Source organism: Chrysemys picta, chromosome 12 (genome assembly GCF_011386835.1).
Source record: "Chrysemys picta bellii isolate R12L10 chromosome 12, ASM1138683v2, whole genome shotgun sequence".
In the NCBI taxonomy this organism is placed as follows: domain Eukaryota; kingdom Metazoa; phylum Chordata; order Testudines; family Emydidae; genus Chrysemys; species Chrysemys picta.
This window is the reverse complement of record NC_088802.1, coordinates 34,244,564-34,271,768: the sequence shown is the minus strand read 5'-3', so window position 1 is coordinate 34,271,768 and position 27,205 is coordinate 34,244,564. Positions and strand designations below refer to the sequence as shown.

Genomic DNA, 27,205 nt, shown 5'->3' with positions numbered 1-27,205 from the left:
AACTAATCCATTCAGTTGTTTACAAAACCAACTTGAAGCTGTTGGTAACTGGGCCTTTTTATATTAAAGACTGTGGGAAGCTGGGCTGGATGGACCTTTGGTCTGACCCAGTATGGCCATTCTTATGTTCTTAAGCTGGGATCAGCACTTTAACTCATATTTCTAGAGTTACAGAAGACTTGGGGTAACTGGTTGTAATCCAGTTTATTTAAATGCTGATATAACTGGTAGTCCATTTATTTGTTAGGGATTTTTTTTTTTTAATATTAGATTTGTGCACAAAGCTTTTACTTTTTTCCCTCCACTACAGCTGACTTGCTGCTTGAAGGATTTAACAATTACAGATTTTTGTCTAATGGCTATATCCCCATTCCTGGGCAGCAAGACAAGGATAACTTTCAGGAGACTATGGAAGCCATGCACATCATGGGCTTTTCTCATGAGGAAATCTTGTGTAAGTTGAGTCTGTAGTGTACTTGCTTTTGATTTCTGTAGTGTACTTTTTTTTTGTTTTTTAAAAAAAATAAAATGCAAAATTACAAAAATTAAATGAAACAAATGTTCACAACCAAATTTAAATATAATGGAGTTTTGATGCATTGAAAGCCTGTGGCAAACATTGCACCACTTCAAAAACTTAAAGCAGTCTTCTGATTTTTTTTAGCTAAAATTGACCTAGAAGCAAGAAAGACTGTGCTACATGATGCAATAATAATTATAAGGAATTCCTTTTTGAACTGAGCTTGAATGCATGCCTAAGATTGGAGAGGGGGTGAATTTTATTGAGACACATTTGACAAGAAAAATATTTGTATCTTTCTGTTAACACAGCAATGCTGAAGGTGGTGTCGTCAGTACTACAATTTGGTAACATTTCTTTCAAGAAGGAAAGAAACACTGATCAGGCCTCCATGCCAGAAAATACAGGTAAATTGGTCACACTGTGTGGCCTTTAATGACCTTAGTTGTGGTTTTCTGATTATAATTTGTTCATCAGATATCCTGTAAAGTTAGAAAGTCTGTTCTCCCCCCCACCCCCACCCCCCCTTTTTTTTTCCTCCCTGAACTTCCTCTATAAAGTTCTCTGCCAGAGAGAGGCCATAATTTGTAACCGTATCAGCCAGCATAGAACTATTAAAACTCTCCCTATCTTCTACTCTCTTCCACACAGACATTAAAACTTCTGTCTACAGAATTCCATAAATTATTGAAGCTGTTTATACTGCTCCTAAACTTTGAACAAGCATTTCAGTTGTAACCTCATTAATTGCTTCTCAGCAAAGACTTACATATCGGGGGGGAGAAGGTGTGCTTAAATCAGTGTATTTTCTTTGGTTCTTGATCGTCATTACATTGCCAATGAAAAGAATCCTGGAGCGAAGCACAACTTCCTTAGTGAAGTGGCTGAATTTAAGAAACACTGTATTTAGACACTTACTTCTGAAATGACAGGGTAGTGTGACTATGATTTTTTTCATTTTAATACTTCAGAGTGCAGTCATTATTTGGTAGATGTGCTTAAAAATGGAGACAGTCCCTTAGGTACTTCTAAGAATTTTCAGACTTCTAGTTTACCCAGTGTTCTGTCATTCTAAATCCTCTCTTAGAAAGTAACGTCTTTACAGTAGTTTAGAACTCAACTTTGGTTAACTGCAAAGTGTTGGCTGTTTTCATATCTAAAAATTGGCTTTGATTTCTATAAAGCAGTTAGCAAGGGGGGAGGGATATCTCAGTGGTTTGAGCATTGGCCTGCTAAACCCAGGGTTGTGAGTTCAGTCCTTGAGGGGGCAATTTGGGGATTTAGTTGGGGATTGGTCCTGCTTTGAGCAGAGGGTTGGACTAGATGACCTCCTGAGGTCCCTTCCAACCCTGACATTCTATGTAAGTCACAGAAGCAACTACGGGCTTCTTGCATAAGTCATGATGTGTTGTGTTTTGTGATTATAGATGGGCACTTCTTACATCCATACTAGCAGTATCTTCAATTAATTTGTATCACCTCTCCACTTTCTGGATATCAAAAGTGTTGAATGATAAAACAAATGTTGCAGAAAGGCTGGCTCGGATTTAAAATTTGTTTCATAGCTTGAGCATCTTGCTGCTGTTGCTCATTTTCCTTGCTTTTTATCAATGTTTATATTTAGTGCCCTAACATTCTTTGAGGGAGAAAGTGGAAGTGGGAGAGTTATGAAATTTGCTGAGGACTTCCTAGGCTCTGACGAACAAATGAAGCTTTATATGAAGAATATTAATGATTGACATATTATGCAATGACATAAAGCAATAAAATCCTATCCAGAAACATCAAGATGGTCTCTTAGGGCTTGTCTACACTTAAAATGCTGCAGCTGAAGCGCTTCAGGGGTTCTGCCACTGTTGGTGTAGGTACTCCACCTCCCATAGAGGTGGTAGTTCTCCTCTTGACTTAATGCTGTCTACACTGGGGGGTGTTTTTAACTGGTGGATTTTTCACACCCCTGAGGAACATAGTTATACTGAAACTTAACAGCCTTTTTTGGTTCAGGAAGCCTAATAACCTCTGAGTTGTTTTAGCTGTACTGAGACAAATATATCCTCAGAACTTGGGTATTAAAACAATGCTTTGTAGATTTGATGACAATTTAACAGTTATAAGGGAAAATTTTAAGACACATGTTATTTTAATGTGGGCATCAAATTATCTATTTCTAGTGTACACTAATCAGGTCTCCACTACAGAACAAAGTTGTTCTTGTGTCTCTATATATAGTTATGCACAATAAAAATGTGGCAGTTCTACATTAATTGTATTTAGTTTGTATTTTTATAATCTATTGGTGACTATTAAACAGCCAACAAAAACCATCCATAAGCAGATGCAACATATAAAACTATCCTAAATTACCCCTAGAGATGCACCTGCCTTTCTATGCAGCATCTCAAATATTTCACAGGTAAAACAGAATCATAATATGCCTAGCTCCATGAGAGGGACACTTAGTAGATAAGGTTCAAAACCTGAAAGGCCATGTTTTGCTCTTGGACAAAGCAGGAAGTTTTCAAGTAGGGGGATGGTGAGCAAGACCAATATCCACTCTTGTGCTCCCCAATACAGTGCACATTCTCCCTCCCCCCCCCCCCCCCCCCCCAAGTGGCAAAAAGCTCAAATATTTTGCAGTTTTCAGAAACCGGAGAAAAGTTCTGTGTACTGTCCCTCTTTAATAAACGAGTCTAATAACTTGGTGGTCCAATGACTTGTGCTAGATACTGCTATGTGGGTGACCCAAGCTTTAACTTAGTCCCATCCTTTTGCTCTATGTGCTAGCAGAGGCTTGAAGTCTTGAAAAGCGTCAGTTCCTGGAGGTGAAAAAATTGATTGCATTGGTTGACCGACTTCTCCAGCCAACTGAGAATGCAGGTCTGTCCTGAACAGTGACTGTATCCTGTAAAACTGGTCATGGCTGTTTGCTTTAGTGACAAATAGCTGTATCGGGTCTGTGAAGTCAAGAAAGATTCTGTTCCTTCATGTGGATCTTCCAGCAGAACCTTTTATTTGGGTACAATCGGTTACCTCTGCTTTCAGTGTGCTGCCCAATCTATGGGCATGGCTACACTTGCAGATGTAGAGCGCTTTGAGTTAAACCAGCCTTCGGAGAGCAAATAGGGAAAGCGCTGCAGTCTGTCCACACTGACAGCTGCAAGCGCACTGGCATGGCCACATTTGCGGCACTTGCAGAGGATTGGGAGCAGTGCATTATGGGCAGCTATCCCACAGAGCACGTCTTCCCATTCTGGTGCTGTGGCTTGTGGGAAGGGGTCAGGGCGTGCAGGGCATTCTGGGTACTGTCCCAATGCCCCATGATGCATCGGTTCGCATCCCAGGAATCCCTCTACTTCTGTCCACATTTGGCGCCACCTTTCAATGTTTTTTGTGCTGCGCGTTCTGTCTTCCCTTTCGGTCTGTGGGAATGGAGACCGAACTGCTGAGGAATATGCTGATGAGTCTTGCCAGCACATCACGTTTGGCAGTTGAGTTATTCCTTAAGATCCAAACTGACAGGGAGGACTCCGACGATGATATCAACTTGAGTAACACATATGACACGAGATTGCTTGTGGCATTCACTGACATGCTCACCACCATGGAACGCCGCTTTTGGGCTTGGGAAACGAGCACTGAGTGGTGGGATCACATCATCATGCAAGTCTGGGATGACAAGCAGTGGCTGCAGAACTTTCAGATGAGAAGCCACTTTCATGGGAGTGTGTGGTGAGCTCGCCCCCACCCTACGGTGCAAGGACACGAGATTGAGAGCTGCCCGGATGGTGGAGAAGCTGGTGGCTCTTGCAGTCTGGAAGCTGGCAACTCCAGACAGCTACCAATTGGTTGCTAACTAGTTTGGATTGGCAAAGTCTATCGTTGGAAGCGTGTTGATGCAAGTTTGCAGGGCCATTAATTGCATCCTGCCCAGAAGAACCGTGGCTCTGGGTAACGTGTATGACATTGTGGCTGGCTTTGCACAAATGGGTTTCCTGAACTGCGGAGGGGCGATAGATGGGATGCATATTCCAATTCTGGCACCAGCCCACCTAGCCTCCGAGTACGTTAATCGGAAGGAGTATTTCTCTATGGTTCTCCAGGCACTTGTGGATCACCGTGGGCGTTTCATTGACATTAACACAGGCTGGCCCGGAAAGGTGCACGACGCACACATCTTTCGGAACACCAGCCTGTTCAGGAAGCTGCAAGCTGGGACTTTTTTCCCCAGACCAGAAGATCAGTAGGTGAAGTCGAAATGCCCATTGTGATCCTTGAAGACCCTGCTTACCCTTTAATGCCGTGGCTCATGAAACCCTACATAGGAAGCCTTGACAGCACCAAGGAGCAGTTCAACAACAGGCTGAGCTGGTGCAGAATGACTGTGGAGTGTGCTTTTGGCCATTTAAAGGGACGCTGGCGCTCTCAGTATGAGAAGCTGGACCTGGTCGAAGACTGCATCCCCGCGGTTATATCTGCGTGCTGTACCCTCCATAACAATTGGGAAGGGAAGGGTGAAAGCTTCACTCAGGCATGGACCTCGGAGGTTCAACATCTGGAGGCTGAATTTGAACAGCCAGAGAGCAGGGCTATTAGAGGGGCCCAGCATGGGGCTGCAAGAATTAGTGATGCCTTGAGGGAGAAATTTGAGGCTGAAAGCCACCAGTAATGTCTGGTGCCCTGCATGGGCATGAAGTGCAGTGGTTCCAATATTAATAGGAATCTGTTTGCCACGCTGACTTGCAGTGCCTGTTGCTTTCCTGGGCCTAAGGTATCTTTTACTTTATGCAATAATAAAGAATGTTTTCAAAGCCAAAAAATCCATTTATTGAAAAGAAATTTCATTTGTTGAAAAGAGACACAACTGCTTGGGAAACAGAAAGGGCAAGGGGGTGGGGGTGGGGAACGGTACAATCATACAGGTTTGCGTATGTCCTGTCTGGAGTGCGGTGCAATGGGTGCTGCACTTCAGGATGGCTATACTGCCTGGTGATGGGGATTGAGTGCAGTGGGTAAGGGTCATAGTTTTCAGGGCTGGGTGGTGAAGCTACAGTTGGGGGCAGCTGATGGCAATAAGAACCCGGATGTTGGGGAAAGTGGGTTGGAGGTGACATGGGGGCACAAGGGAAAGAGTTTTGGGACAAGGGCTGCGGGGGGGGCTCCACCTGCATGGCTACGAGGGCCTGGATCAAGTCTGCTTGGCGCTCCATGATGCTTATCAGCCGATCCGTGCTTTGCTGCCGGAGCTCCATGCTTTTGTACCAGCAATCCGCATTCTGCTGGCGGATCCTCCTTTCACTTTCCCTCCACTCCTGCGCTTTTAGCTTCTCGTTAAGTGACTGCTGCATTACTTCATGCAGCATGTCGTCTTTGCTTCTTCGTGGCCTCTTCCTGATTCTTTGCAGTCTCTCGGCCGGTGATAACATGGACGGCTGAGATCTCAAGGTTGCATCTGTAAAGGCAAAATGTAACACTTAACAGAGGCAGCATTTTCACACCAGGCAGAGCAATGATTTCCCCCGTACTTAAGGAGGGCAAGCACGGTCTACACAATAGCATAATTTGCCCGTCCCAAAGCGAGTGCACATAACCCATGGGAGCCCCAAGATGGTGAGTAAGCACAGGGACTGATTGTTTCATGGCTGTACCATCCTTTGGGTTTCTGTACCTTGGGGAGAGCCAACAGCTGCAAGGGGCCCCTATACTGAACAGTGTCCCCACATTTTCCACAGGAATTTGTCCTGGAAGATGTCTCACTGCGGAGGGTGACCTGGGAAGCAGGGAAGGGTCTTCTACTACAATGCAGCATCCGCCCTGGCCCATTTGTAGCTTGCCTGTGCAGCAATGGTCTCCCTGCCCCTCACGGCACAGTGGTGTGGACACGTTAGACTGGGACAAGGACCACAGTGGCTCTCCCAAGAAACCTGCTCTAGCGCATTGCCCAAGTTCTGGCTGAGACCTTTGAAGAGATCACTAAAGCCAATTACTGCGATGTGAGAGAGGACATCAATGCCCTATTCTGCATCTAGGCATGCATGCAGCCCTAACCCTCCTTGCCCCAAGAGCCCGCACTGAATAACTTCCTTCCCAAAATAAAAGCCGCTTACCGGGAACCTCCTATGGTGTTTGTCCTTCCCCAAGCACCGGCCACCGCGACTGGCTACCTTCCTCTTGGCTTGAGAACAGCTCCTGGCTGCATGCATCTACGGATTCCGGGATGTCTTCCTCCACCTCAGCTCCCTCGCTCCTGCTTTCATAGAATCATAGAATCTCAGGGTTGGAAGGGACCTCAGGAGGTCATCTAGTCCAACCCCCTGCTCAAAGGAGGACCAACCCCAACTAAATCATCCCAGCCAAGGCTTTGTCAAGCCTGACCTTAAAAATCTCTAAGGAAGGAGATTCCACCACCTCCCTAGGTAACCCATTCCAGTGCTTCACCACCCTCCTAGTGAAAAAGTTTTTTTCCTAATATCCAACCTAAACCTCCCCCTCTGCAACTTGAGACTATTACTCCTTGTTCTGTCATCTTCTACCACTGAGAACAGTCTAGATCCATCCTCTTTGGAACCCCCTTTCAGGTAGTTGAAAGCAGCTATCAAATCCCCCCTCATTCTTCTCTTCTGCAGGCTAAACAATCCCAGTTCCCTCAGCCTCTCCTCATAAGTCATGTGCTCCAGCCCCCTAAGCATTTTTGTTGCCCTCCGCTGGACTCTTTCCAATTTATCCACATCCTTTTGTAGTGTGGGGCCCAAAACTGGACACAGTACTCCAAATGAGGCCTCACCAGTGCCGAATAGAGGGGAATGATCACGTCCCTTCATCTGCTGGAAATGCCCCTACTTATACAGCCCAAAATGCCGTTGGCCTTCTTGGCAACAAGGGTACACTGTTGACTCCTATTCAGCTTTTCGTCCACTGTAATCCCTAGGTCCTTTTTTTGCAGAACTGCTGCCCAGCCATTCGGTCCCTAGTCTGTAGCAGTGCATGGGATTCTTCCATCCTAAGTGCAGGACTCTGCACTTGTCCTCATCATATTTCTTTTGGCCCAATCCTCTAATTTGTCTAGGTCCCTCTGTATCCTATCCCTACCCTCCAGCGTATCAACCACTCCTCCCAGTTTAGTGTCATCTGCAAACTTGCTAAGGGTGCAGTCCACACCATCCTCCAGATCGTTGATGAAAATATTGAACAAAACCGGCCCCAGCACCGACCCTTGGGGCACTCCACTTGATACCGGCTGCCAGCTAGACATGGAGCCATTGATCACTACCCGTTGAGCGCGACCATCGAGCCAGTTTTCTATCCACGTTGTAGTCCGTTCATCCAGCCCATACTTCTTTAACTTGCTGACAAGAACACTGTGGGAGACTGTATCAAAAGCTTTGCTAAAGTCAAGAAATAGCACATCCACTGCTTTCCCCTCATCCACAGAGCCAGTTATCTCATCATAGAAGGCAATTAGGTTAGTCAGGCATGACTTGCCCTTGGTGAATCCATGCTGACTGTTCCTGATCACTTTCCCCTCCTTTAAGTGGTTCAGAATTGATTCCTTGAGGACCTTTTTCATGATTTTTCCAGGGACTGAGGTGAGACTGACTGGCCTGTAGTTGCTGCTCCTCCTCCTCCTCCTCCTGCCTTGCTGAACTGGGCTCTGAAGTGTCCATGGTGGTACTTGGAGTGGAAGTGGGGGTCGCCCCCAAGTATCTCATCCAGCTCTCTGTAGAAATGGCAGGTCGTGGGGGCCGCACCGGAGCGGTGGTTTGTCTCGCGGGCTTTGTGATAGGCATTCCGCAGCTCCTTCACTTTAACCCTGCACTGCAGTGCATCCCGGTCATGGCCCCTTTCCATCATGTCCCTTGATACCTGCCTGAAGGTATCATAATTCCTATGGCTGGAGTGCAGCTGGGACTGGACAGCTTGCTTCCCCCCAAACACTGATGAGGTCCTGCACCTCGCAATTGCTCCATACTGGGGATCGCCTGGCGCATGGAGGCATGGTCACCTGGAAAGATTCGCTGAGAGCACTCCATGCCTTGCTGAGCAAACAGGAAGGAGATTTTCAAAATTCCCAGAGAATTTAAAGGGCAGGTCTGGCGGTTGGTCACCTGAGAGCAGGGCAGTAGAGTTCAAACTGATGACCAGAGTGGCTAGAACAAGCATTGTGGGACACTTCTGGAGGCCAATCAGAGTGCATTAACAGACCAGGGCGTCCACACTGGTGCCATGGCGCTCCAGTAGGGGTGCATCAAACATTATTCCACTCGCCGAGGTGGAGTACCAGGAGTGCTCTAGCCACAGAGTCAGAGTGCTCTACATGCCTTGGAAGTGTGGACGCATCATGAGTTAGAGTGCACTGGGCTCTAATGCGCTCTAACTTGCAAGTGTAGCCATGCCCTATGACTATGGGACTACTTTGGTAGGTACTCTGGTGGTGATGCAGGAGATGGAAAGAAAACAGTGTGAGTTTGCAGCATTTGCAATTCAATACAGAGCAAATTTGATCAGGATATACTGAGGGGTCACTGAACAGGAACCCCACAATTAAATTCGAAGCACCTTTTTTTCTCGAAGAGGAACAGTACATGCTGGCTTCAGAGAGAAGGAGTTGTCCGGTCAAAACCTGTTCAGCTGAAAGGAATGGGTCCTTTGAGGTTGCAGGGGATTTTAAAAACACCACCCCACCCCACACCCCTTAGAGGAATCTTAAAGGATTAAGAGAATTCTTGAAATAAGACTGAAGAGGAAAACGAACTTTCGTTTTCTTTAGGAAGTAGATTGCTCAGGACAAGTTCTGTGGGTATGTTTTAACCCCCCACTGGTTACATTCCCTTCTCTCTCTGGGTGAATCAGGCTGAAAATATAGTAGAACGGTCCTGTCAATTGTCAAAAATCTATTAAGCTTACAGCTACAGCTTCCTCCTTGCATGTCACTAGAAGTGTCAATACATACATCCTTTCAGAAATGTAACCCAAATCCTCTAAAACATGGAGATTAACCTCTCTTCAGAATCCAAACTGTCCATGTGATTCTAGTGCTAGCTCAGTGTTACTCATGTTGTCTAGCTTATAATAAAATACCATACCTGAAGACAACTAAAAAAGCAAGCTTTAGGTATTTTGGAGGGGAAGGGGGAAAAAATGGCAAGAACATCCTTGCAAAGTGGACAGTACATTTAGACTTCGAGAGATGGATAATGCTTCTGCTAACTCTTGGTATCTGAGTAATGACAAAAGAGAAATAAGTGCGGGAGGGTGGAAGAGTCTAATTTTTTTTTTTTTTTTTTTTAAATAAGCCACCATTTCCACAGATACCAGACGAACATGCTGTAAGCTGCAAATTACTGGTGTCTGTAGCTGTTCCTTTGCTTAAGGAAATCCATGGATACATGAGAGAGAGAGAATAGACTAACTTGAGATATTGGCAGGGAGGATTTTGAAACAATAAATCTTCTCTTAAATACCAATTTCATTTCATTTTTATTTTAAAGTTTGAGTGACTTTCATGCCATAAAAATATCAAGCCAAAGGGAGTTGTGGCTACTCAGTCTTGGGAGAGCAAGACTCCTCCTTAAAATGTGTAAATATGGACTCATGGGTGTCTAGCTCTAGATACCCACATTTGTGTTTTCTAACGATTGTTTAGAATGTTGTACTCCAAGTCCATTTCCTCCTGTGTTACAGTAGAGTGAAAGCATAATGCTAAATTTTTGATGTTACCATTGTTTCACTGACTGCATACTGAACCCACATGGAGTACATGATCAAGCACAGAATCCGGGGCTTTGGGGCTGGGAAATAATATCTTCAGTACTAGATTGCCCCTGAAAGAGGGTTCCCCTTTCTTTTTAAAAGACTAAGTCGAGGGGATGCCAAATCATCATATTGGAAAGATGAGGGACTAAAATATTCATTTGCTAGATGTCCTTCTGAGAAAGCTTAGAAGCTGGCACACTTGAGAAAAACACTTAGCACCAGGGCTAAGAATAGCTAATGTGTGTCAGATTCATTTTTAGAAATCTTAAGTCACAAAAAACACCCAACCTAGTAATAGAAAATACGTGTAGGAAAGAGGATTGACATTGAAAGAAAATAAAGTAGAAATAACGTAGGTGTTGCCAAACCAGGAAAGGGCAGTGGGTCATTCAGTTTGATATTCTGCTTCCAGCATTCTTATACCAGTTGCTTTAGGTGAAAGCACTCGGACATTGTTTAAGTGACTGCTGTGATGTGGCCTAGGACTGAAATCCCCTAGCAATGCATTGGCATACCTGCCTGCATGGCAGCACAGCAGTTTCTCTAAGCAGCCATATGTCTACACTACAGCGTGCTAGCTCTGCTTGAGCTAGTGCACTAAAAATAGCAGGGTAGCCAAGGGTAGCGTGAGTGGCAGCTTGGGCTAGCCACCAAAGTGTATGCCCAGGGGGTCTGGGCAGGCTTGTAGTCCAGCATGTGTCTGTCTCCCCAAACTTGGATGCCCGTCTTTCCTAGCTACAGTGTAGACCTATTATATCAAAAGAATGAATAAGCTTGTATTGAAAACCAACAATATTCAGCTCCAGTGCTTCCTAGCAATTTCCTGAACTAACCTGGTATTTGCTGTACTAAATTAACAGGGATTCACTAATGTGATTATATGTATTCGTGCAGTTTCTGGGATTCCTTATAGACACTAGTTGTAATAATAGGTTTATTTTTCACAAGGTTGAGTGCTACTTCTGATTTCTATATTGAGTAGTTGCTAAAAATCGTTGAAACAGCTATTGATACAAGTTCTCAAGGGCTTGTTTCATTAATGTTCTGGCTAGTCTAGAGAGTTTGGGGTATTTAAGTGAATAACTTTATTACTTTCAACCTCAGTTGCACAGAAACTCTGCCATCTACTGGGAATGAATGTAATGGAATTTACTCGAGCTATACTTACGCCACGCATTAAAGTTGGCAGAGACTACGTTCAGAAAGCCCAAACCAAAGAACAAGTAAGTTCTGATGTATAAAAATTAAATGAAGCTCCAATTCATCCAAAGTAACTTTTCGGCTGCAGTCAGTAAACTATGTTGATGCTAGTTCCTTTTTAAATCTCTGTTCTTTGTTGCATCTTACAAAATATCTTGTTTTGTATTTTCTTGCATGGCAAAAAACAAGACTGTAGAAAGTAAGAACTTCTTTCCTTTCCTTGGCCTTCAGCTGATCTTGATTCTAATGTCGTTTGACATATCAAATGTAGAAAAGCAGTCTTAATTTTTGTTGACAATAGGGTTAAACTTTGTTATTTTTAATCAAATCATGTAGTATTTCTGCTGATTGTTTTCTTTCCTCAGTAGTAGTCTTTCCTCCATGGTATTAACTACATTAAACTTGCTCAGTTCCCTTAGCAGTTATTTGTGATAACATCCATCTCCTTGTTCTTTTAATGACTCCTCGAGAATAAGTAAATGTTTAATATGTTTTGATTTTCAGGCAGACTTTGCAGTGGAAGCCTTGGCAAAAGCCACGTATGAACGCCTCTTCCGCTGGCTCGTTCACCGCATTAATAAAGCTCTGGATAGGACCAAACGACAGGGAGCTTCTTTCATTGGCATTCTGGATATTGCTGGATTTGAAATCTTTGAGGTATGCTATAGAGCCAGTTATGGGAAACTAATTTATAGCTTTAAATTCTGTCTCTATTGTAATCTGAGTTACACACCCATGCATAACCATTTATTCTGCAGTTGTGGATTTCTCTGTAATATAGCAGTCTAGAGTGTACTACAGATAAGAATAACATCTTGTGGGTGAATTGAACTCAAGTTTTGTATATTAATTTCAGACCAAATCGTATCTATCATTTATTGGATGTTAGGAAACTATCCCTTAATAAAATCAGAAATTTGCCCTACAAATACTACTTGCAAATGTAACAGATGACATTTTATAAGATTATAAATTCTGCTATTGAGTTATTTTTCTAACTCACTAAATATTTTGCAGCTGAACTCTTTTGAGCAACTTTGTATCAACTACACCAACGAGAAGTTGCAGCAATTGTTCAACCACACCATGTTTATCCTGGAACAAGAAGAGTATCAGCGGGAGGGCATAGAATGGAACTTCATTGATTTTGGACTGGATCTGCAACCCTGCATTGATTTAATAGAAAGGCCTGTAAGTTTGTCTTTCATATCTTATGGATTTCTGGACCAGGTACAGACCCTCTTGTAGAACAGTCCCAAGAACTGGATTAATTTGGATATGTGACCATTGAGGACTGAATCCCATTATTTTTATATTAATTTTAGTCTAAGTAGCCTGTGCCCACTGGAGTAAACCTGTGTGTGCCCACTGGAGTAAACCTGTGTCCATTTGTGTGTGTACATATCTGCATACACATAGTGCACTGTTTTAGTCGTATGGGACTAAATACTTTGACCTACTGTTTATGTTGTTTCCAATGCCAACCAAGTCCTCATTGCTCTCATCTTCAAGCCTAACCATGTGATGGTATCATGGGTGCTTAATGTGGTGGCTCAACCAGAAAGCTCTTGAAGATTTAGGGTGAAATCCTTGCCCCTTTTCAAGTCAATGGTAAAATTCCCATCAACTTCAGTGGGACCAGAATTTCACCCTATAAATCTGCCTTGTGTTTGAGTGGGTTTTCTAAGACTGTAGCCTTTGGGAAACTGTTTGTTTTCTCACGGCACTTGGCTAAAGGATCCTGTCTGTTGCCCAATCTCTGGGAACAGTAGACCGCTCCAATCAACTACAGATAACATGAGGAGCAGCTTAAGAGTCCAGGAAAACAGCACCAATCTTGAGTGGCTGTTCCCACTTCCCCACTCCACCCCCCAGATCTGGGCTGAAGTTTATCCTGAAGTCCTCTGTAGGACAGATAATTAAGATGTCACAACATATGCTTGTTTTGAGTTACGGCATCATTATGTAACATCTCTATAGTATCATTCTTACAGGAAATGCAAAACAGAGCTAAGAGGTTCCTCCCCTCAGTTTAAGAAAATATTTCTTTTGCCCCAGAACCCAGTTTTGCAGGCTATGACAGATGCACCAAAAAAAAAAAAATCGGTGGCATAATAATGGTTATGACCAGCACTTTCATCTGTCAGTTTTCTTATATTTTTTTCCCCAAATTTGAGTTGTAATTGTTGTGAAGGTATATTCTTTCACACATTTAATACACTATTTCTGCATGTAATGCTATACTTGTATCCAGAGCAGTAAACCAGTTCTTTCTTTAAAAGTTATTTTGCGGGGAGAGAAATCTTAGCAAAGATCTTCACTTCGAATGTGCAGATCCAGAAAGAGGATCCAAATTCTGTGTCCTTGCCTGCCATAAAGTCTGAGGGAAGAAATGTTTTCACTATACAAAATATTTAGCAGGAAATATTCTAAGACTACTTCTGTTTAGTGGGGTTTAAGAGCCAAACATTGGTACCTCCTCAGTCTTCCTGTAAATGAATTTGCATGGGCACGTCGTCATAGAATGATCTCAGATAGCCATATCTTGTAAGATGTGGAGACTTGCAAATTCACAATTAATTGTTTTAAAGTGTAAATCTTTATAAATCAGTTCCTCTACTGTTAGTGTTTTTTTTTTTTTTTCTCTCTCTCTCTCTAAGACTTGTATGTAGGCATCTGTTTCCCCTGGAAAAGATAACTGATGCCCTCAAACCAATCCCCACCTGTAAAATGAAAATAATAGTTTTTCCCTGCCTCATATGGATGTTGAGGATAAATACGCTAAACATTGTGAGGTATTCAAATACTGTGCTAAGGGGGGGAATGTATAAAATCCTTAGATAGCTAGGTAGAACTTTGCAGCTCACATAAGGGTTTTATTGACAAGCATTTGAGTTTTGTAACTCTACTGTTGTACCCAAAAAAGTATGAAATTATTATAGAACTGAGGATGTTTTTCAGGATATACAGTACAGGTACATGGTCTAAATGGAATGAACTTCCTCAAACTCATTACAGGCTCTCTTATGTTTCTTTGGTGAAGTGTATTTAAATAAAATGGGACTTGAGCAAATGAAATCTCAAACTTCACACTTTCCCTCCAGAAACGTGTTTTTTTTTTTTTTTTTTTCCTGGAGTGTGATGGGTTGGTGTGTAAGATTTTTAAAAGGACTTAATTAAAAAATATGAAACCACATATTGAGAAAATTCTTGTTTAAATGCACCGTTTATTTTATTAGGCAAACCCACCTGGTGTACTGGCTTTGCTGGATGAAGAATGTTGGTTCCCTAAAGCTACTGACAAGACATTTGTGGAAAAATTGGTCCAAGAACAAGGAACCCACTCCAAATTCCAAAAACCACGGCAGCTAAAGGACAAGGCTGACTTCTGCATTATTCATTATGCAGGGAAGGTATGGGTTGTATGTTGAACAACTTGTATTATTGTGTTGTAAATAGACTAGTTTTAGCAAAATCTGCTAAAGTTTTAGCGATATTATTCAGCTATGTGCATGCGAACTCAGACATAGGAACAGTTTAGTTCTTTTTGTTAAAAAGATATTTGAGAAAGCTTTATTAAAATCCCTGTTGCTGGATCAGAATCTACAGTGGCAGAACTGTAAGAAGATATTAAACAGACTTACTTGAAGAGATTTAAGCTTTCCAAATAATAGAATAAAAAAAGGTTTTGGTTCAGAAACGACTTATGATTGCATTATTTCCATTTGTAGTAAAGCTGATTGCATAGTAGGTGGATTTTTTTCAGGGTTTCTGATGAAAAAATGTAATTATTAAAATTAGCACTCTTAAAAGGTTTCAGATTTGACAGCTCTTGAAATCAGTCCTCTGTTTTAGAATAAGTTCAGCAGAGCAGTGGCAGTACCAGCACCAGCTTCCTCCTTCGATAGGAGTTATATCTTTTGGAAGAATCCTTTTAGGGCTAAGAATGTATTTCAGTCATCATTAGTCATTCCATCTTTGCTTCCTCTGCTGAGACTGCTAACTGGCCCAGTCGTGATATGGACAGTTGTTCATCAGGAAGTGGCTTTTTTTGTCCAGATGTGTTACTCACTGGACCCGCCGTGGTCCAGACTTGAACCAGTGCCACTGAATTTTTCTGTTTAGACTTAACTGTTCTGGAATTCATGCTTCTACTGGATTTGGGCTCCTAGGGCTAAATGAAAGCATTCCTCTTATGTAAATGATGCTCTCGACTCTTCCCTCCCCCTGTCCCCCCCCCATTACCATGACCAGTAATTCAGGTGTTTTTATGGTTATTCTCATATATATGGTGCACTCAGTAACTATGCATCCGAAGAAGTGGGTTGTAGCCCACGAAAGCTTATGCTCTAATAAATTTGTTAGTCTCTAAGGTGCCACAAGTACTCCTGTTCTTTTTGAGGATACAGACTAACACAGCTGCTACCCTGAAATCAGTAACTATGATCAACCTCTGGATGGATTTTACATTCGTATTTGCACAGGAAACTCCCTGCTCATGTTGACAAGGAAGTTTAAATAACACTTTAAAATCATGGACTAGTAAATGTCCCAGGAAGTGGGCCTAAGTTTGACATAGGATCAGATACCCTGTCTTCTCACTCTGCTTCATTTTAAAAATTCCCTTCTAAGAGAATTGTGCCCCAAAACAAAATTTTAAAAATATTCGTGCATTTCCATACCCATTAAAACTGCAGTATTTGGCTGTTACCTTGTATAGCTAAACAAACATATATCCTATCCTATCAGAATATAAAGTGAAATTTCAAATTGATAACTTAAAAATACTGACGCCTGTCACTTTTTCACAGTTCCCACTACTGAATAGTGCTGGTGTGTCTGAGCACTGACATTTTACTGATACTTCACAGCAGGAGGGCCAGTATGATAAAGAAAACAAATGTAAATAGAGAAAATTAGAATAATGTAGCGCCTGCCTTCGTGGCAGGAGGCAGTCCAATATTTCTTGCTGTGAGGAGTTGTAATCTTGCCTTATGGAGAAGAGCAATCCAATTTGGAGTGGATTGGTCACTTCTGTGATACTGGCATTGTGTTGTGCAAATTTTTGTGGCAGGTGGAGCTGCTTAGAAAAACTTAGGAAATGTGTTTTGTCATGCAGTTCCAACAAATTGAAACACTTTGTGAAATCATGTCCATTTCAGCAAAATTTCATTTTGAAGGAAAGGAAGAGGGGGAAAGTCTGACAATGTCAATGTCCTGTTTCAGCACTGTCAGGGGGATTTTTTTGTTTTTTTCCCTTTTTAAAGGACTTTTTTGTTTTGAAACTTTTTATTTTATATTATAACATATAAAATAAAAAGTTAAAACCTTTACATTTTTGTCAGAACATTTTGATCTAAATATTTTTTCATATTTCAAAACTTTCAGGTTCCATTCCAAATCAAAACAAAAACCTCAAAATCCTTCACAAAATAGCATTTCTGTTCTCCGCACAGCCCTACTGGTCAGGTTCCTGTTAACTTCACGTGCGGTCTAACTGTGAGTTAGACCAGAGGTTTCCAACCTGTGTTGTGTTGTGTGCTCTTCTGAGAGCTGGCTGCTCACATGGGTGCTGACTGTTCTTTGTTTCTAGATGCAGTTGTGTGTTCTAACATAACTGCAAAGTACTTTTCAATGTCCTTTTTTGTAGTTTACCCACAGTGATGTTAAGTGATCACAAATGGGATGGGGTGGACAACAAAACAATCTCTTTATTAAAATGGAGTGTACACACTATGAAAAGCTTAAGAGCACTGAATTTGTACCTGTCATCTTCATGGTTGGCAAAATCTTTGAGGTATTAAGTCCTTTGTAGGAGATTGATATCTCTCTTTGAGCTGATGCCCAAATTTTTAAAGGTGTCTAGGCACTTAGCTACCATTATAAAGTAAATATTTCTGAAATTCTGGGCTTGAAATATTAATTGTGGGAAACTTTCGTATTCAACTGCTGAGCTGTACTTCTAATATCACCCCGCAGTATTCTGCAAGACTATCAAAATAGAAGCTTTGTTTATTTTCACTATTGTTAAATAACAGTTTGTCTGATTGCAGTAGTCATCCAAATCTAAAAGTATCAATTATTTGCAACAGATCCTTAATTTACTCGACTTTGTAATTTAGCTGCATTAGTTAGAATCTTCTTATTTTACATGTTGTTTTGACATTTCCACAGTAAAGCTTCTGCTTGAAAATAACTTATTTGAAAATGTTTAACCTATCATTGTTACAAGCAGAAAAGCTTGGCGCTCTCATCAGCAGAAGTTGGTCCAGTGAAAGATACTACCTCCCCCACCGTGTCTCTCTAGCCAGCAAATAAGATGAATAAAATGGGGGGGGGAGAAGCAAAACTTGCTTTTTTGTGAAATTTAAAGTTTTAAAACTGCATTTGATAGCACTTAGTCTGTTTCTCCTTTGTTAGCACAAACTCTCAGCCACATAAACATCAATAGGAGGGGAAAAAAAAGGCTTTAACACTTTCTTGAAAGAATAGAAGAGAAAAATTCAGAGAACACTGTTTTAAAGGATGTTTTTCTTGGGGGGGAAAAAGCTTTTTGAAAACACTAGTTAAAACAGAAAACAAAACCCAAGATAGCAGTATCCCAGTAACTCACCACATGTACCTTTTTTGCTTGCTTCTTTACAGGTAGACTACAAAGCAGATGAGTGGCTGATGAAGAACATGGACCCTCTGAATGACAATGTGGCTACCCTTTTGCATCAGTCTTCTGACAAATTTGTTGCAGAGCTTTGGAAGGATGGTAAGAGAATACACTGTGTCTAAATGCAGATTTCATCATAATCGGAGATGTAATCTTGTTTGGATTCGTTTTTTTGTTTACACTCTCTCCTGGTCCATAGTTGAAAATAATAGCAGCTTAATCCCAATAGGCTAGCCCCGATTAAACAGCCAAAATATAAGCAGAGGGAGCTGGTTTGTTCCCTAGACCCTGAATTCAGTCCCTTGCACATGTACCACCTCTTAATTTAGCTGCTTTTTCAACTCATTGCCATGTATTGACTATTGCTTCTAGCTGAAAGTCTTTGGAGTTAGTCAGTTTCAGGCTTGCTATAAAGAGCGGCAGGTGATGCCACTTCTGGTGGTGCTGCTGCTTAACAATGCTATTTTCATGAAAACCCATCTTATTGGGCTTCATGTGTCTAATGATGTGCAATATGTCTGTATCTCTTTCAAGCAAATTACAATTAATTAGCATATTAAAACATTGTAAGCAGTAAAATTCCCATGGACTTGGCATTGCTATTTAGCTAATTATCTGCACATCAGCTAACATATCATCTTTCACAGCTCCCACTAAAGTAATTTAAAAAGCACAGTTAACCATAGAAACACTTTGCAAGAACTGTGGTTTTGATTTCCCTCGCGTGTGTCCCCCCTCCCTCCCAGAGTGTATTACGCTACATTTTCATATTTGGGAGCAAACCAATGTCTGTTTTATGATACAGAAGACACCTGAGCAATAGGCTTAGTATTGAGTTTTCCATTTGATGTATAGGATGAAGAACACTTAATTTGTGATTCAGCTACAGAGAGTTTTATGAAGTATATTACTCTGAAAACAAAACCCTTTTTCCTTTCAAGTAAATCCACTTCCCCTAAAAACACGTCAGGGTTTAATACTCAAAGTTTGATTCTAAGGATTACTGAAATGTGCATGGAATATGTGTGGCCTAATTGCTTTTGTAGCACAACTTTAAAGTTTGCTTGCGATTGTTAAAATGTGTTCTGTGTACTAACTGAAGTGTCTTGTGTATCTGCTCTTCTGTCTTTCTGTTTTTGCTGTTTCTCTACCGTAGAGATTCAGAATATTCAGAGAGCATCTTTCTATGACAATATTACTGGTCTTCATGATGCACCAGGTGAATGTATATAAAATCATAGGCAGGATTGTACCTACAGGAAAACCATTTTTGCTTATAGGCTTGCACGAACCGTTCATTTCATGCTAAATTTAGATATTTCCACAAGGCAAGTGACTTTGAGTGCATACCTATTCAATTGCTACTGCATACATATAGCATCTTATATTTTATGCACTGCACTTAAAGCATTGCAGATTAAAAGGTTTATTACTGCTTCCTACTTCTATTTTGAGATGCCAAATTGCTTCTCCAATAGAAACAATACTCTGATAGCTACAAGTATTTGAAATCGCTTGTAGGCTTTTCAGGATTCTCATCTTTGTTCACAGCCCAACTTTAAGAAAAATACTAAAGCATTTTAACACTTGTGCTTTAATAAAAAAAAGGGTAATTTGACTTGTGAACATTTTAAATGGTACAAATACAGTTGGACAGTGGCTCGTTTCAAACTCCTGTAAACTTGCTTTCACTTAAGAGCTCTCTAATGTTTGCTGTTTCTACAAACTCTCCCTTGATGATTTTTGTTTTGTTTTTGTTTTGTGAGGAGTTGAATGGATATTTGCAGTTTGTCATTATTTGACAGTTCATCCAGAACACTTAAATTCTACTTCACACCCCCCCCAAGAGTTTGTGAAAGGTTAAAAAACAAACCAAAAAAACCCCACAACAATAATTTATAATGGGCACCCTTAAACTTAGGTTTTGGTTTACATTATCTCTCATTACTTGCAGTATTCCCTATACTTCTGTAAACTAGCAGTATTCCTATTAATTTCCTAAAATAAGTACTGAAGTTATGTTGTACAGTTATCCAAGGCAGCTGAAAGGTTTTTAAGTTACCACTGTATTTCACTGGCTACCTTTAAGGAAAAGCTGACATTGTCATTTACCTTTGTGTGTTAAAAAACCTGTTCAGTTTTTTTTTTTTTTTAATTTTTGTAGTTTTCAGTTATAACTAGATGTCTAACTTGGGTTATACCCACACAATTTAATGTTTCTGTTATCATGGAGCTGTAAAATGCAAGTTTGTGTGTGTTTAGTTGTTACTGTGTGCAAACAGACAACAGCATCTTTCTAATATTTTACAAACTGCTGGTTTATTGCATACTCTGTAGCATGGCTAAAGATTTCTTTAAATCCCACTTCTGGTTTAGATTTGCATTTTGCTTTCAGTTAAACCTTTAGGACATGAGCCTATAAACACATTAACTCATGTATAGGACTAGTCCCATTGACTCTAGTGGAACTACTGCACTGCTTAAAATTAAGCATGTGGTTTAGTATTTATAAGATTTGGGCTCTAATTTCCACTTATTTTGTTCACTTGTCACTAAGCTACACCTACTAAAGGGTGTCCAAACTCATTACGCCATATACATTCAGATTCTAATCTCAACTTCAGCAATAGAATGATGTAAATCATACTTGCAGGATGGGGGACTCTATCCACCATGATCCCCAAAGCTTTTTCAGAGTTACTGCTTACTAGGATAATCAGCTGAACATAAGTTCGCAGTGTGGCCAAAAAGGCTAATGCAATCTTGGGATGCATAAATAAGAGTAGAGAGATTATTTTACCTTTGTGTTTTGCACTGTTGCAACTGCTGCTGGAATACTTTGTCCAGTTCTGGTGTCTCCAATTTATCAACATTCTTCTTGAATTGTGAAGGGTTCAGAGAAGAACCACAAGAATGACTAAAGAATTAGAAAACCTGCCTTAGAGAGAGTGATAGACTCAAGGACATCTCTGTATTTAGCTTAGCAAAGAGATGAGTAAGGGGTGACTTGATCTACAAGGCTACAAGTACTGCATGGGGAATAAATATTTGATATTGGGCTCTTCAGTCTATCAGACAGACGCATAACATGATCCAATGTCTGGAAGTTAAAGATAGACAAATTCAGACTGGAAAAAATTATAAATTTTTAACAGAAAGTAACTAACCATTGGAACAGTTTACCAGAGGGCATGATGGATTCTCTAACACTGGTAATTTTTTAAATTCAAGATTGGATGCTTTTCTAAAATTTCAGCTCTAGAAATTATTTTGGGGAAGTTCTGTGGCCTATGACATACAGGAAGTCAAACTAGATGATCACAGTGTTCCCTTCTGACCTTGGAATGTATGAATTATGAAAATGAGAAACTGGTTCCAATTTGAAATATAAAACATTGCCATTTATGAAATATTGTATATGAAATAAGTAGCCAGAACCAATTCTAAAAGCATTGTTTTGTTTGAATGAATCTATTTTAAAATAGACTTGTAGGTTTTAACGTAAGTATAACTACTTGTTTCTAGCTGGCTAGCTTGGAACTGATGAATTACCAGTGCACACTGTATAAGAATTCAATAACTAGAAATGCCAGCTCCCAGCATCCAGGTATTGAGCTGCCTTTTTGGATGAGAAATGAAAGATTAGAAAGGGTGTCTGGAGTTGGTTCACTTTGGAAATTTGGCTTTTGAGTTGCATTTAGACTCTTACGCGTCACGAAGAAAAAGCTGTAGAGATACCTAGTAGAAATTTAAGTTACTGAGTATTTTTGATATTTTTTTCTCTTCTGAAGTCTCTCTTCTGATGCTTTATTGCGGCTTTGAGACACCTTTATGCAATTTTGTTGTGCAGTTTTTATACTTTAAACCTATTGCATTTTTGGCTGAGGAAATCTGTGCAGTTTGACATTAAAAACTGTTAAAATAATTAAGGCCTTGCAAAACTCCAGCATATTTATCTCCCCTTTCTTTCACTGAAATCATAACCATCTATAGAGGAGCTAAAAGGAAACGTCTTTTCAATTAGTCTCCAGGATACATCAGGGCTTTTATTTAATTGTATTAAGCTGTATAGAACATATGTGATTATTCTAATTTAAGAAGATGTGCAGAGTTTGTGCAGTTCAAAGTTTAAAATTTTCAGCCTCGAATTATTTTGCCTTATTTATAAGCTTTTTTCACATCATTCATAACTTGCAGTTTCCAAGTAATTCTCTTTTGCTCATCAGTCAAGAGTTCACTTAAAATAGAGACAATGGCTTTATTGGTGCATATAGAACTTCAAAATAAAGAGCTGGATGTTTTTGTACATAGTTGTCAAAGCTACAGTATTCTGCCATATAAGTGTGTGGCTTTCAATTCCACTGCTTCTGCACAGTGTCCCGAACGTATGCTGTGACTGCCTTGTCTACTGATAGCATCTTCTACCATTTATTCCACAAAGCTTTTGCTGCTGCACTGTCACTCCTGTGTACTGCATATTTTTATATCTGACTAATGTTAAGATCTGCTTAATTTTATTTTCTTGTCATTCCCAGTGGACCGCATTGTGGGCCTGGATCAAGTCACTGGTATGACAGAGACTGCTTTTGGCTCTGCATACAAGACCAAGAAGGGCATGTTTCGTACTGTTGGGCAACTGTACAAGGAATCTCTCACCAAACTGATGGCAACTCTCCGAAACACTAATCCCAACTTTGTGCGCTGCATCATTCCAAACCACGAGAAGAGGGTATGGGTTGAACACCAGTGTTGTACTCTTACCAATTTTTGCACTAAAAATCATTGTGTTCTGAATGGAGACCTCATAAATGATGCTCGCTGTATTCCTCCTTTCAAAATAGGGAGAGTATTTAAGGCAGAATATCTCCTCTGTTCCATGTGTACATGGAACATAGGTGAAGTTGTGAAAAATTATAATTGTCTTTCCTTCATGGGAGTTCAGAGTATAAAGGTATTCTTTGTCTCCTTGTCCAGGCTGGAAAACTGGATCCACACCTGGTTTTAGATCAGCTTCGCTGTAATGGTGTCCTGGAAGGAATAAGGATTTGTCGACAAGGCTTTCCAAACAGGATAGTGTTCCAGGAATTCAGACAGAGGTACCAGTATGGACAGCTTGGGTTTTTACAGAGCCCTCCTCCACCCCCCCCCACCCCCGGTTAAAACTGTTTTTAACTTACACAAGGGTGTGGGGTGGGTTGGGTTTTTTTGTTTCGTTTTGTTTTTTTAAGAGGTCTGGAGGTGGTTTGAGGCTGAAGTGTTGAGGGGAGGGTGTTTGTGATACTTCCTATTTTCCCTTTCCAACACCAGTCATCTTTCTTTTGCCATCTCATGTCTCTTCCCACGTGGTTCCAAACCATTCTCCACACAGGCATCCAAGATTCCAGACTTTCAAAAATAACAGCAAAGACACTGTTTTTCCTGAAACTTCTTTTGATGTTGATTATATTTCAAGTAAGCCAAAGTAGTGTCATTCAGGTCTCATGGAGGAAAATGTTTTCTTTGCTCTTTTTCTTGATTTTTAGAGTAGGAAGGTGAATATGGGTTGGTCACATTTTTGTGACTTTGCCTGGTGCTGTTAAGCACAGTTGTGTGTGAGTGCAAAGGCTCTTTACTTTAAGTAGGTGTTATTAAGAAAAGCCTACTGAATATACTGATTATATTTTAGCAACAGAGTAACTGGAATGCTAGCAATAGTACGTCTTGTCCTTTTGTGGCAAAATTGTGAAGTGCTAGAGTCCTATTTTTCAAAAGTGACGTGGGCGTTTTGGTGCCTAAGCTACTTTTGAAAATGGAACTTTAAACTTTAAAGCTTTTTTTTTTTTTAACACATTTTTTGAAAATCTTGCCCTTGGTGTATCTTCCTTTTTCAATGGTGTAAAAAAATATTTTCTGGAGAAACTCTTTTTGAAGTCGGTCCCCACCCCCTCCCCCAGTGGGTTTGGCTATTCAGAGCTTCCCAGGGTAAACAGCCTATTTTGGTCTTTCTTCCAAAAAGCAGTACTTCAAACACACTTTTGGTTAATGTGTAGGGAAAGACTTCCCAGACCTCTCTTTTTAGCGTATTTGTGTGTCAGTTCTGAAACACTTTTTGGGTATTCACAGGTATAGGAATAAAGTACCTAAATGGCTAAAATGCCAAATTTCCTTGAGTTGGCTTCTGGACATTAACCTTTCCTCCTCCAAAGAGTATCTCATTTCCAGTGGGTGCGCATGGTGGTGATGGTTCACTTCTTGTTGCATGCTGCTGGTGAAAACATTGAGGCTGCCAGTTCGTTCATCTCCCTTTTTTGTATGAAAAGTCTGACTTACAGTTTAGAAATAGAGAAAATCAATGCCAGTTTGCTAGTATGGTTGTGCTGGTGGCGATTCATTACTGGGTCCAATGGTTTGTTCTTTACTTGACTTACAGGTATGAGATCCTTACTCCTAATGCAATCCCTAAGGGGTTTATGGATGGCAAGCAGGCTTGTGAACGAATGGTAAGCATTTAGTAATATTTTGGGTGCAAATGTTAAATGATTTACATCTAAAATACATTGTTTTGTGCACTTTTGTTTTAAATAATTGATTTCCCTCCCTCTTAGATCAGAGCATTGGAGCTGGACCCCAACTTGTACAGAATTGGGCAGAGCAAGATTTTTTTCCGAGCTGGTGTTTTGGCACATTTAGAAGAAGAACGGGATCTGAAGATCACAGACATCATTATCTTCTTCCAAGCCGTCTGCAGAGGATACCTGGCCAGAAAGTGAGTGAATGGGTAACTTAAGTGGCCATCTAAAGTCTAAACTTAATCCTTTTAAAGTTCTAATACATACTTTCTTATAAGAAGACTTGGCTTAACCCAAAGAAGTGTGTTCATGGTAAATTGTACGATCTTTAGTAATAGTTGATTTAGGTTTGACAAGCTGGTCAAATAATGTCTATTGACAAGCTTGCAAGTCTAAACTGACACTTAATGAAGATCATGCGACTTAGCATAGTTATATCGTCCAGCAAGGATGTCCTGACAGAGGTGGCAGCCTACCTTTTTTGACTGCAATGTGGTGCCATTCTTTCTTTCTTTTTTTCTTTTTTTTTAAGAATTTCATTTAATTGTTTCACATTTTTTGAGTTGAAATAACTCAGGTACATTTTTATCTAGCTAAAGCTAAGCCTACTGGAGACCATAGTGTCTTACTCCTTTCCGTTACTGTTCTAATATAGCAGCGTTTTAAAATATTTGACCAGTATTTGGTCAGTTGACCAGTTTATTTTTGGACCAGTCAAATGCCCAGCCCTAAGTTGGTTATGCGATTAGCATGAAATTGTAATTTTATTTTCATTACCATTGAATGTCTTAATTATTGCTTGGGTGGTGATGTATTGATGGCTTTAAAAATGCAATTATTTTTATTAATAGCATGGGTAGGGACAGCAAAAACTCTCCTGCCCCACCAATATGTCTCAAACCTAACCTGGAGGGCCACCTCTAGGATTCAAGGGAGAGTTCAGTCTTTGAGGCCGTTTGTGGGACTTTTAGCACAGAGGGTCAGCCTATCTCAAAGGCTCTTTGTAATGTGAATGCTGAACTCAGATATTAGCTTGATCCTTAGATGAGGAATGATCACTTTAGAGTTCTGTTGCCCATAAATCGGGTTAGTCAGCCTGTTGTGGTTTAAAAGTGTTCCAGAGTGGATCACCTAACGATTACAAATATACATTATGCTTGGCCTTACTGAGTGTGGAAAATGTTTTTGTTTCTGCCTTTAGGGCCTTTGCAAAAAAACAGCAGCAGTTAAGTGCATTAAAAGTCCTGCAGAGGAATTGTGCAGCATATCTAAAACTAAGGCACTGGCAGTGGTGGAGAGTCTTCACAAAGGTTGGCTGTTTTCTGTCACTTTCTTTAACTTGTGTTAAGCAAGTAGCACACTATGCTTCACATTTTCCTCCATACACACAACTCACTTTCTAATTCCATTGCAGGTGAAGCCTCTTCTGCAGGTTACTCGACAGGAAGAAGAACTTCAGGCCAAGGATGAGGAGCTGCTGAAGGTGAAGGAAAAACAGACAAAAGTGGAGGCAGAACTTGAGGAGATGGAGAGGAAACATCAACAGGTTTGTTGTGCTAAAGATCAGCCTCTAATGGCCAGGTACTGACCCTAGATTCTTGTGTGAAGAACTCCTTTTGACAAATGTGGACAGAGGGCATTATACAGCAAGTGATTAACTCTACTATGTGAGACGAGACCACTTGTTGATTTCACTCATTTACGTATGGATCCAAACCTGACAAATCATCTTTCTTCAGAACAGAGGGGAAGGTATTTTGACACCCCCCCCCTTTTTTTTTTTTAAACACAGAAAAAAAGAATGGTGACAATAACACTTTAAGTGTAATTTTCAGGCCGGGAAACTTTCTGTAGCACCCGTGTGAGGAAACAAATTTATGTGATGTTTGGTTTTTTGTGGTTGTTTCTAACTGAAACTGGATCAGAGTAATGATGAATGTAAGTGTCATATTGAGCAGAAATGTTGTATGAGGTCATAGTGATTGGTGTTTGGTCCAGTCATTTTAAAATCTTAATTGGTTATTGATCGGAGAAGACAGGAGTTAATATTGCGGAATCTACAGAGCAGGAAATAAAATGAATTTCAATCTAGGGAAAATAATCCAAAATCAGATTACTGCTGTTATTCCAAGAGAGCCAGAGGAAATAGTGGACATCAGATTAGACTTGAGCTTGCTCTTTGATACAGTAGCAAAAAATGCAAAAGAGAATTTGGGTGGCCTAAGCAGATGAATCCTATCCTAAGGTGATAGTTCCTCTTCATATGCAGCTAAGACATCACCCATGACGCTGAAGTGCCCAAAATAAGGAACGCGTACTAAGATGGTGAATACAGTGTAAAAAGAAAGTAGAAAAAAAACTGCACAGTGTTTTGGAAAAATGAGAAGAAATTCAGAGGGGAGCAACAAATGACAAGAGTCTAGACAGACTGATTGCAGAAACTGTCAAAAGGACTAAATGTGGATAATTTGGCTAAACAGAGATTTAAGTCAAACTGTCTAAAAGTATTGAAAGGATGTAAATGCC

At 40.6% G+C, this 27,205-nt stretch overlaps 1 protein-coding gene across 7 annotated transcripts in view; it reads left to right on the top strand.

The window, feature by feature from the left end:
- The window catches only part of MYH10 (myosin heavy chain 10), a 156,161-nt gene that overhangs the window by 95,660 nt on the left and 33,296 nt on the right, over positions 1-27,205 (top strand). For all 7 annotated transcript variants that reach the window (XM_065563317.1, XM_065563321.1, XM_065563319.1 and 4 more), the window contains 13 exons: positions 311-454; positions 832-927; positions 11,375-11,493; positions 11,975-12,127; positions 12,488-12,661; positions 14,710-14,883; positions 18,116-18,230; positions 22,667-22,860; positions 23,106-23,227; positions 24,541-24,610; positions 24,716-24,876; positions 25,881-25,989; positions 26,094-26,225. In XM_065563317.1, the coding sequence (XP_065419389.1) occupies positions 311-454; positions 832-927; positions 11,375-11,493; positions 11,975-12,127; positions 12,488-12,661; positions 14,710-14,883; positions 18,116-18,230; positions 22,667-22,860; positions 23,106-23,227; positions 24,541-24,610; positions 24,716-24,876; positions 25,881-25,989; positions 26,094-26,225 (1,763 nt within the window). The remainder of the gene's footprint in view (positions 1-310; positions 455-831; positions 928-11,374; positions 11,494-11,974; positions 12,128-12,487; positions 12,662-14,709; positions 14,884-18,115; positions 18,231-22,666; positions 22,861-23,105; positions 23,228-24,540; positions 24,611-24,715; positions 24,877-25,880; positions 25,990-26,093; positions 26,226-27,205) is intronic.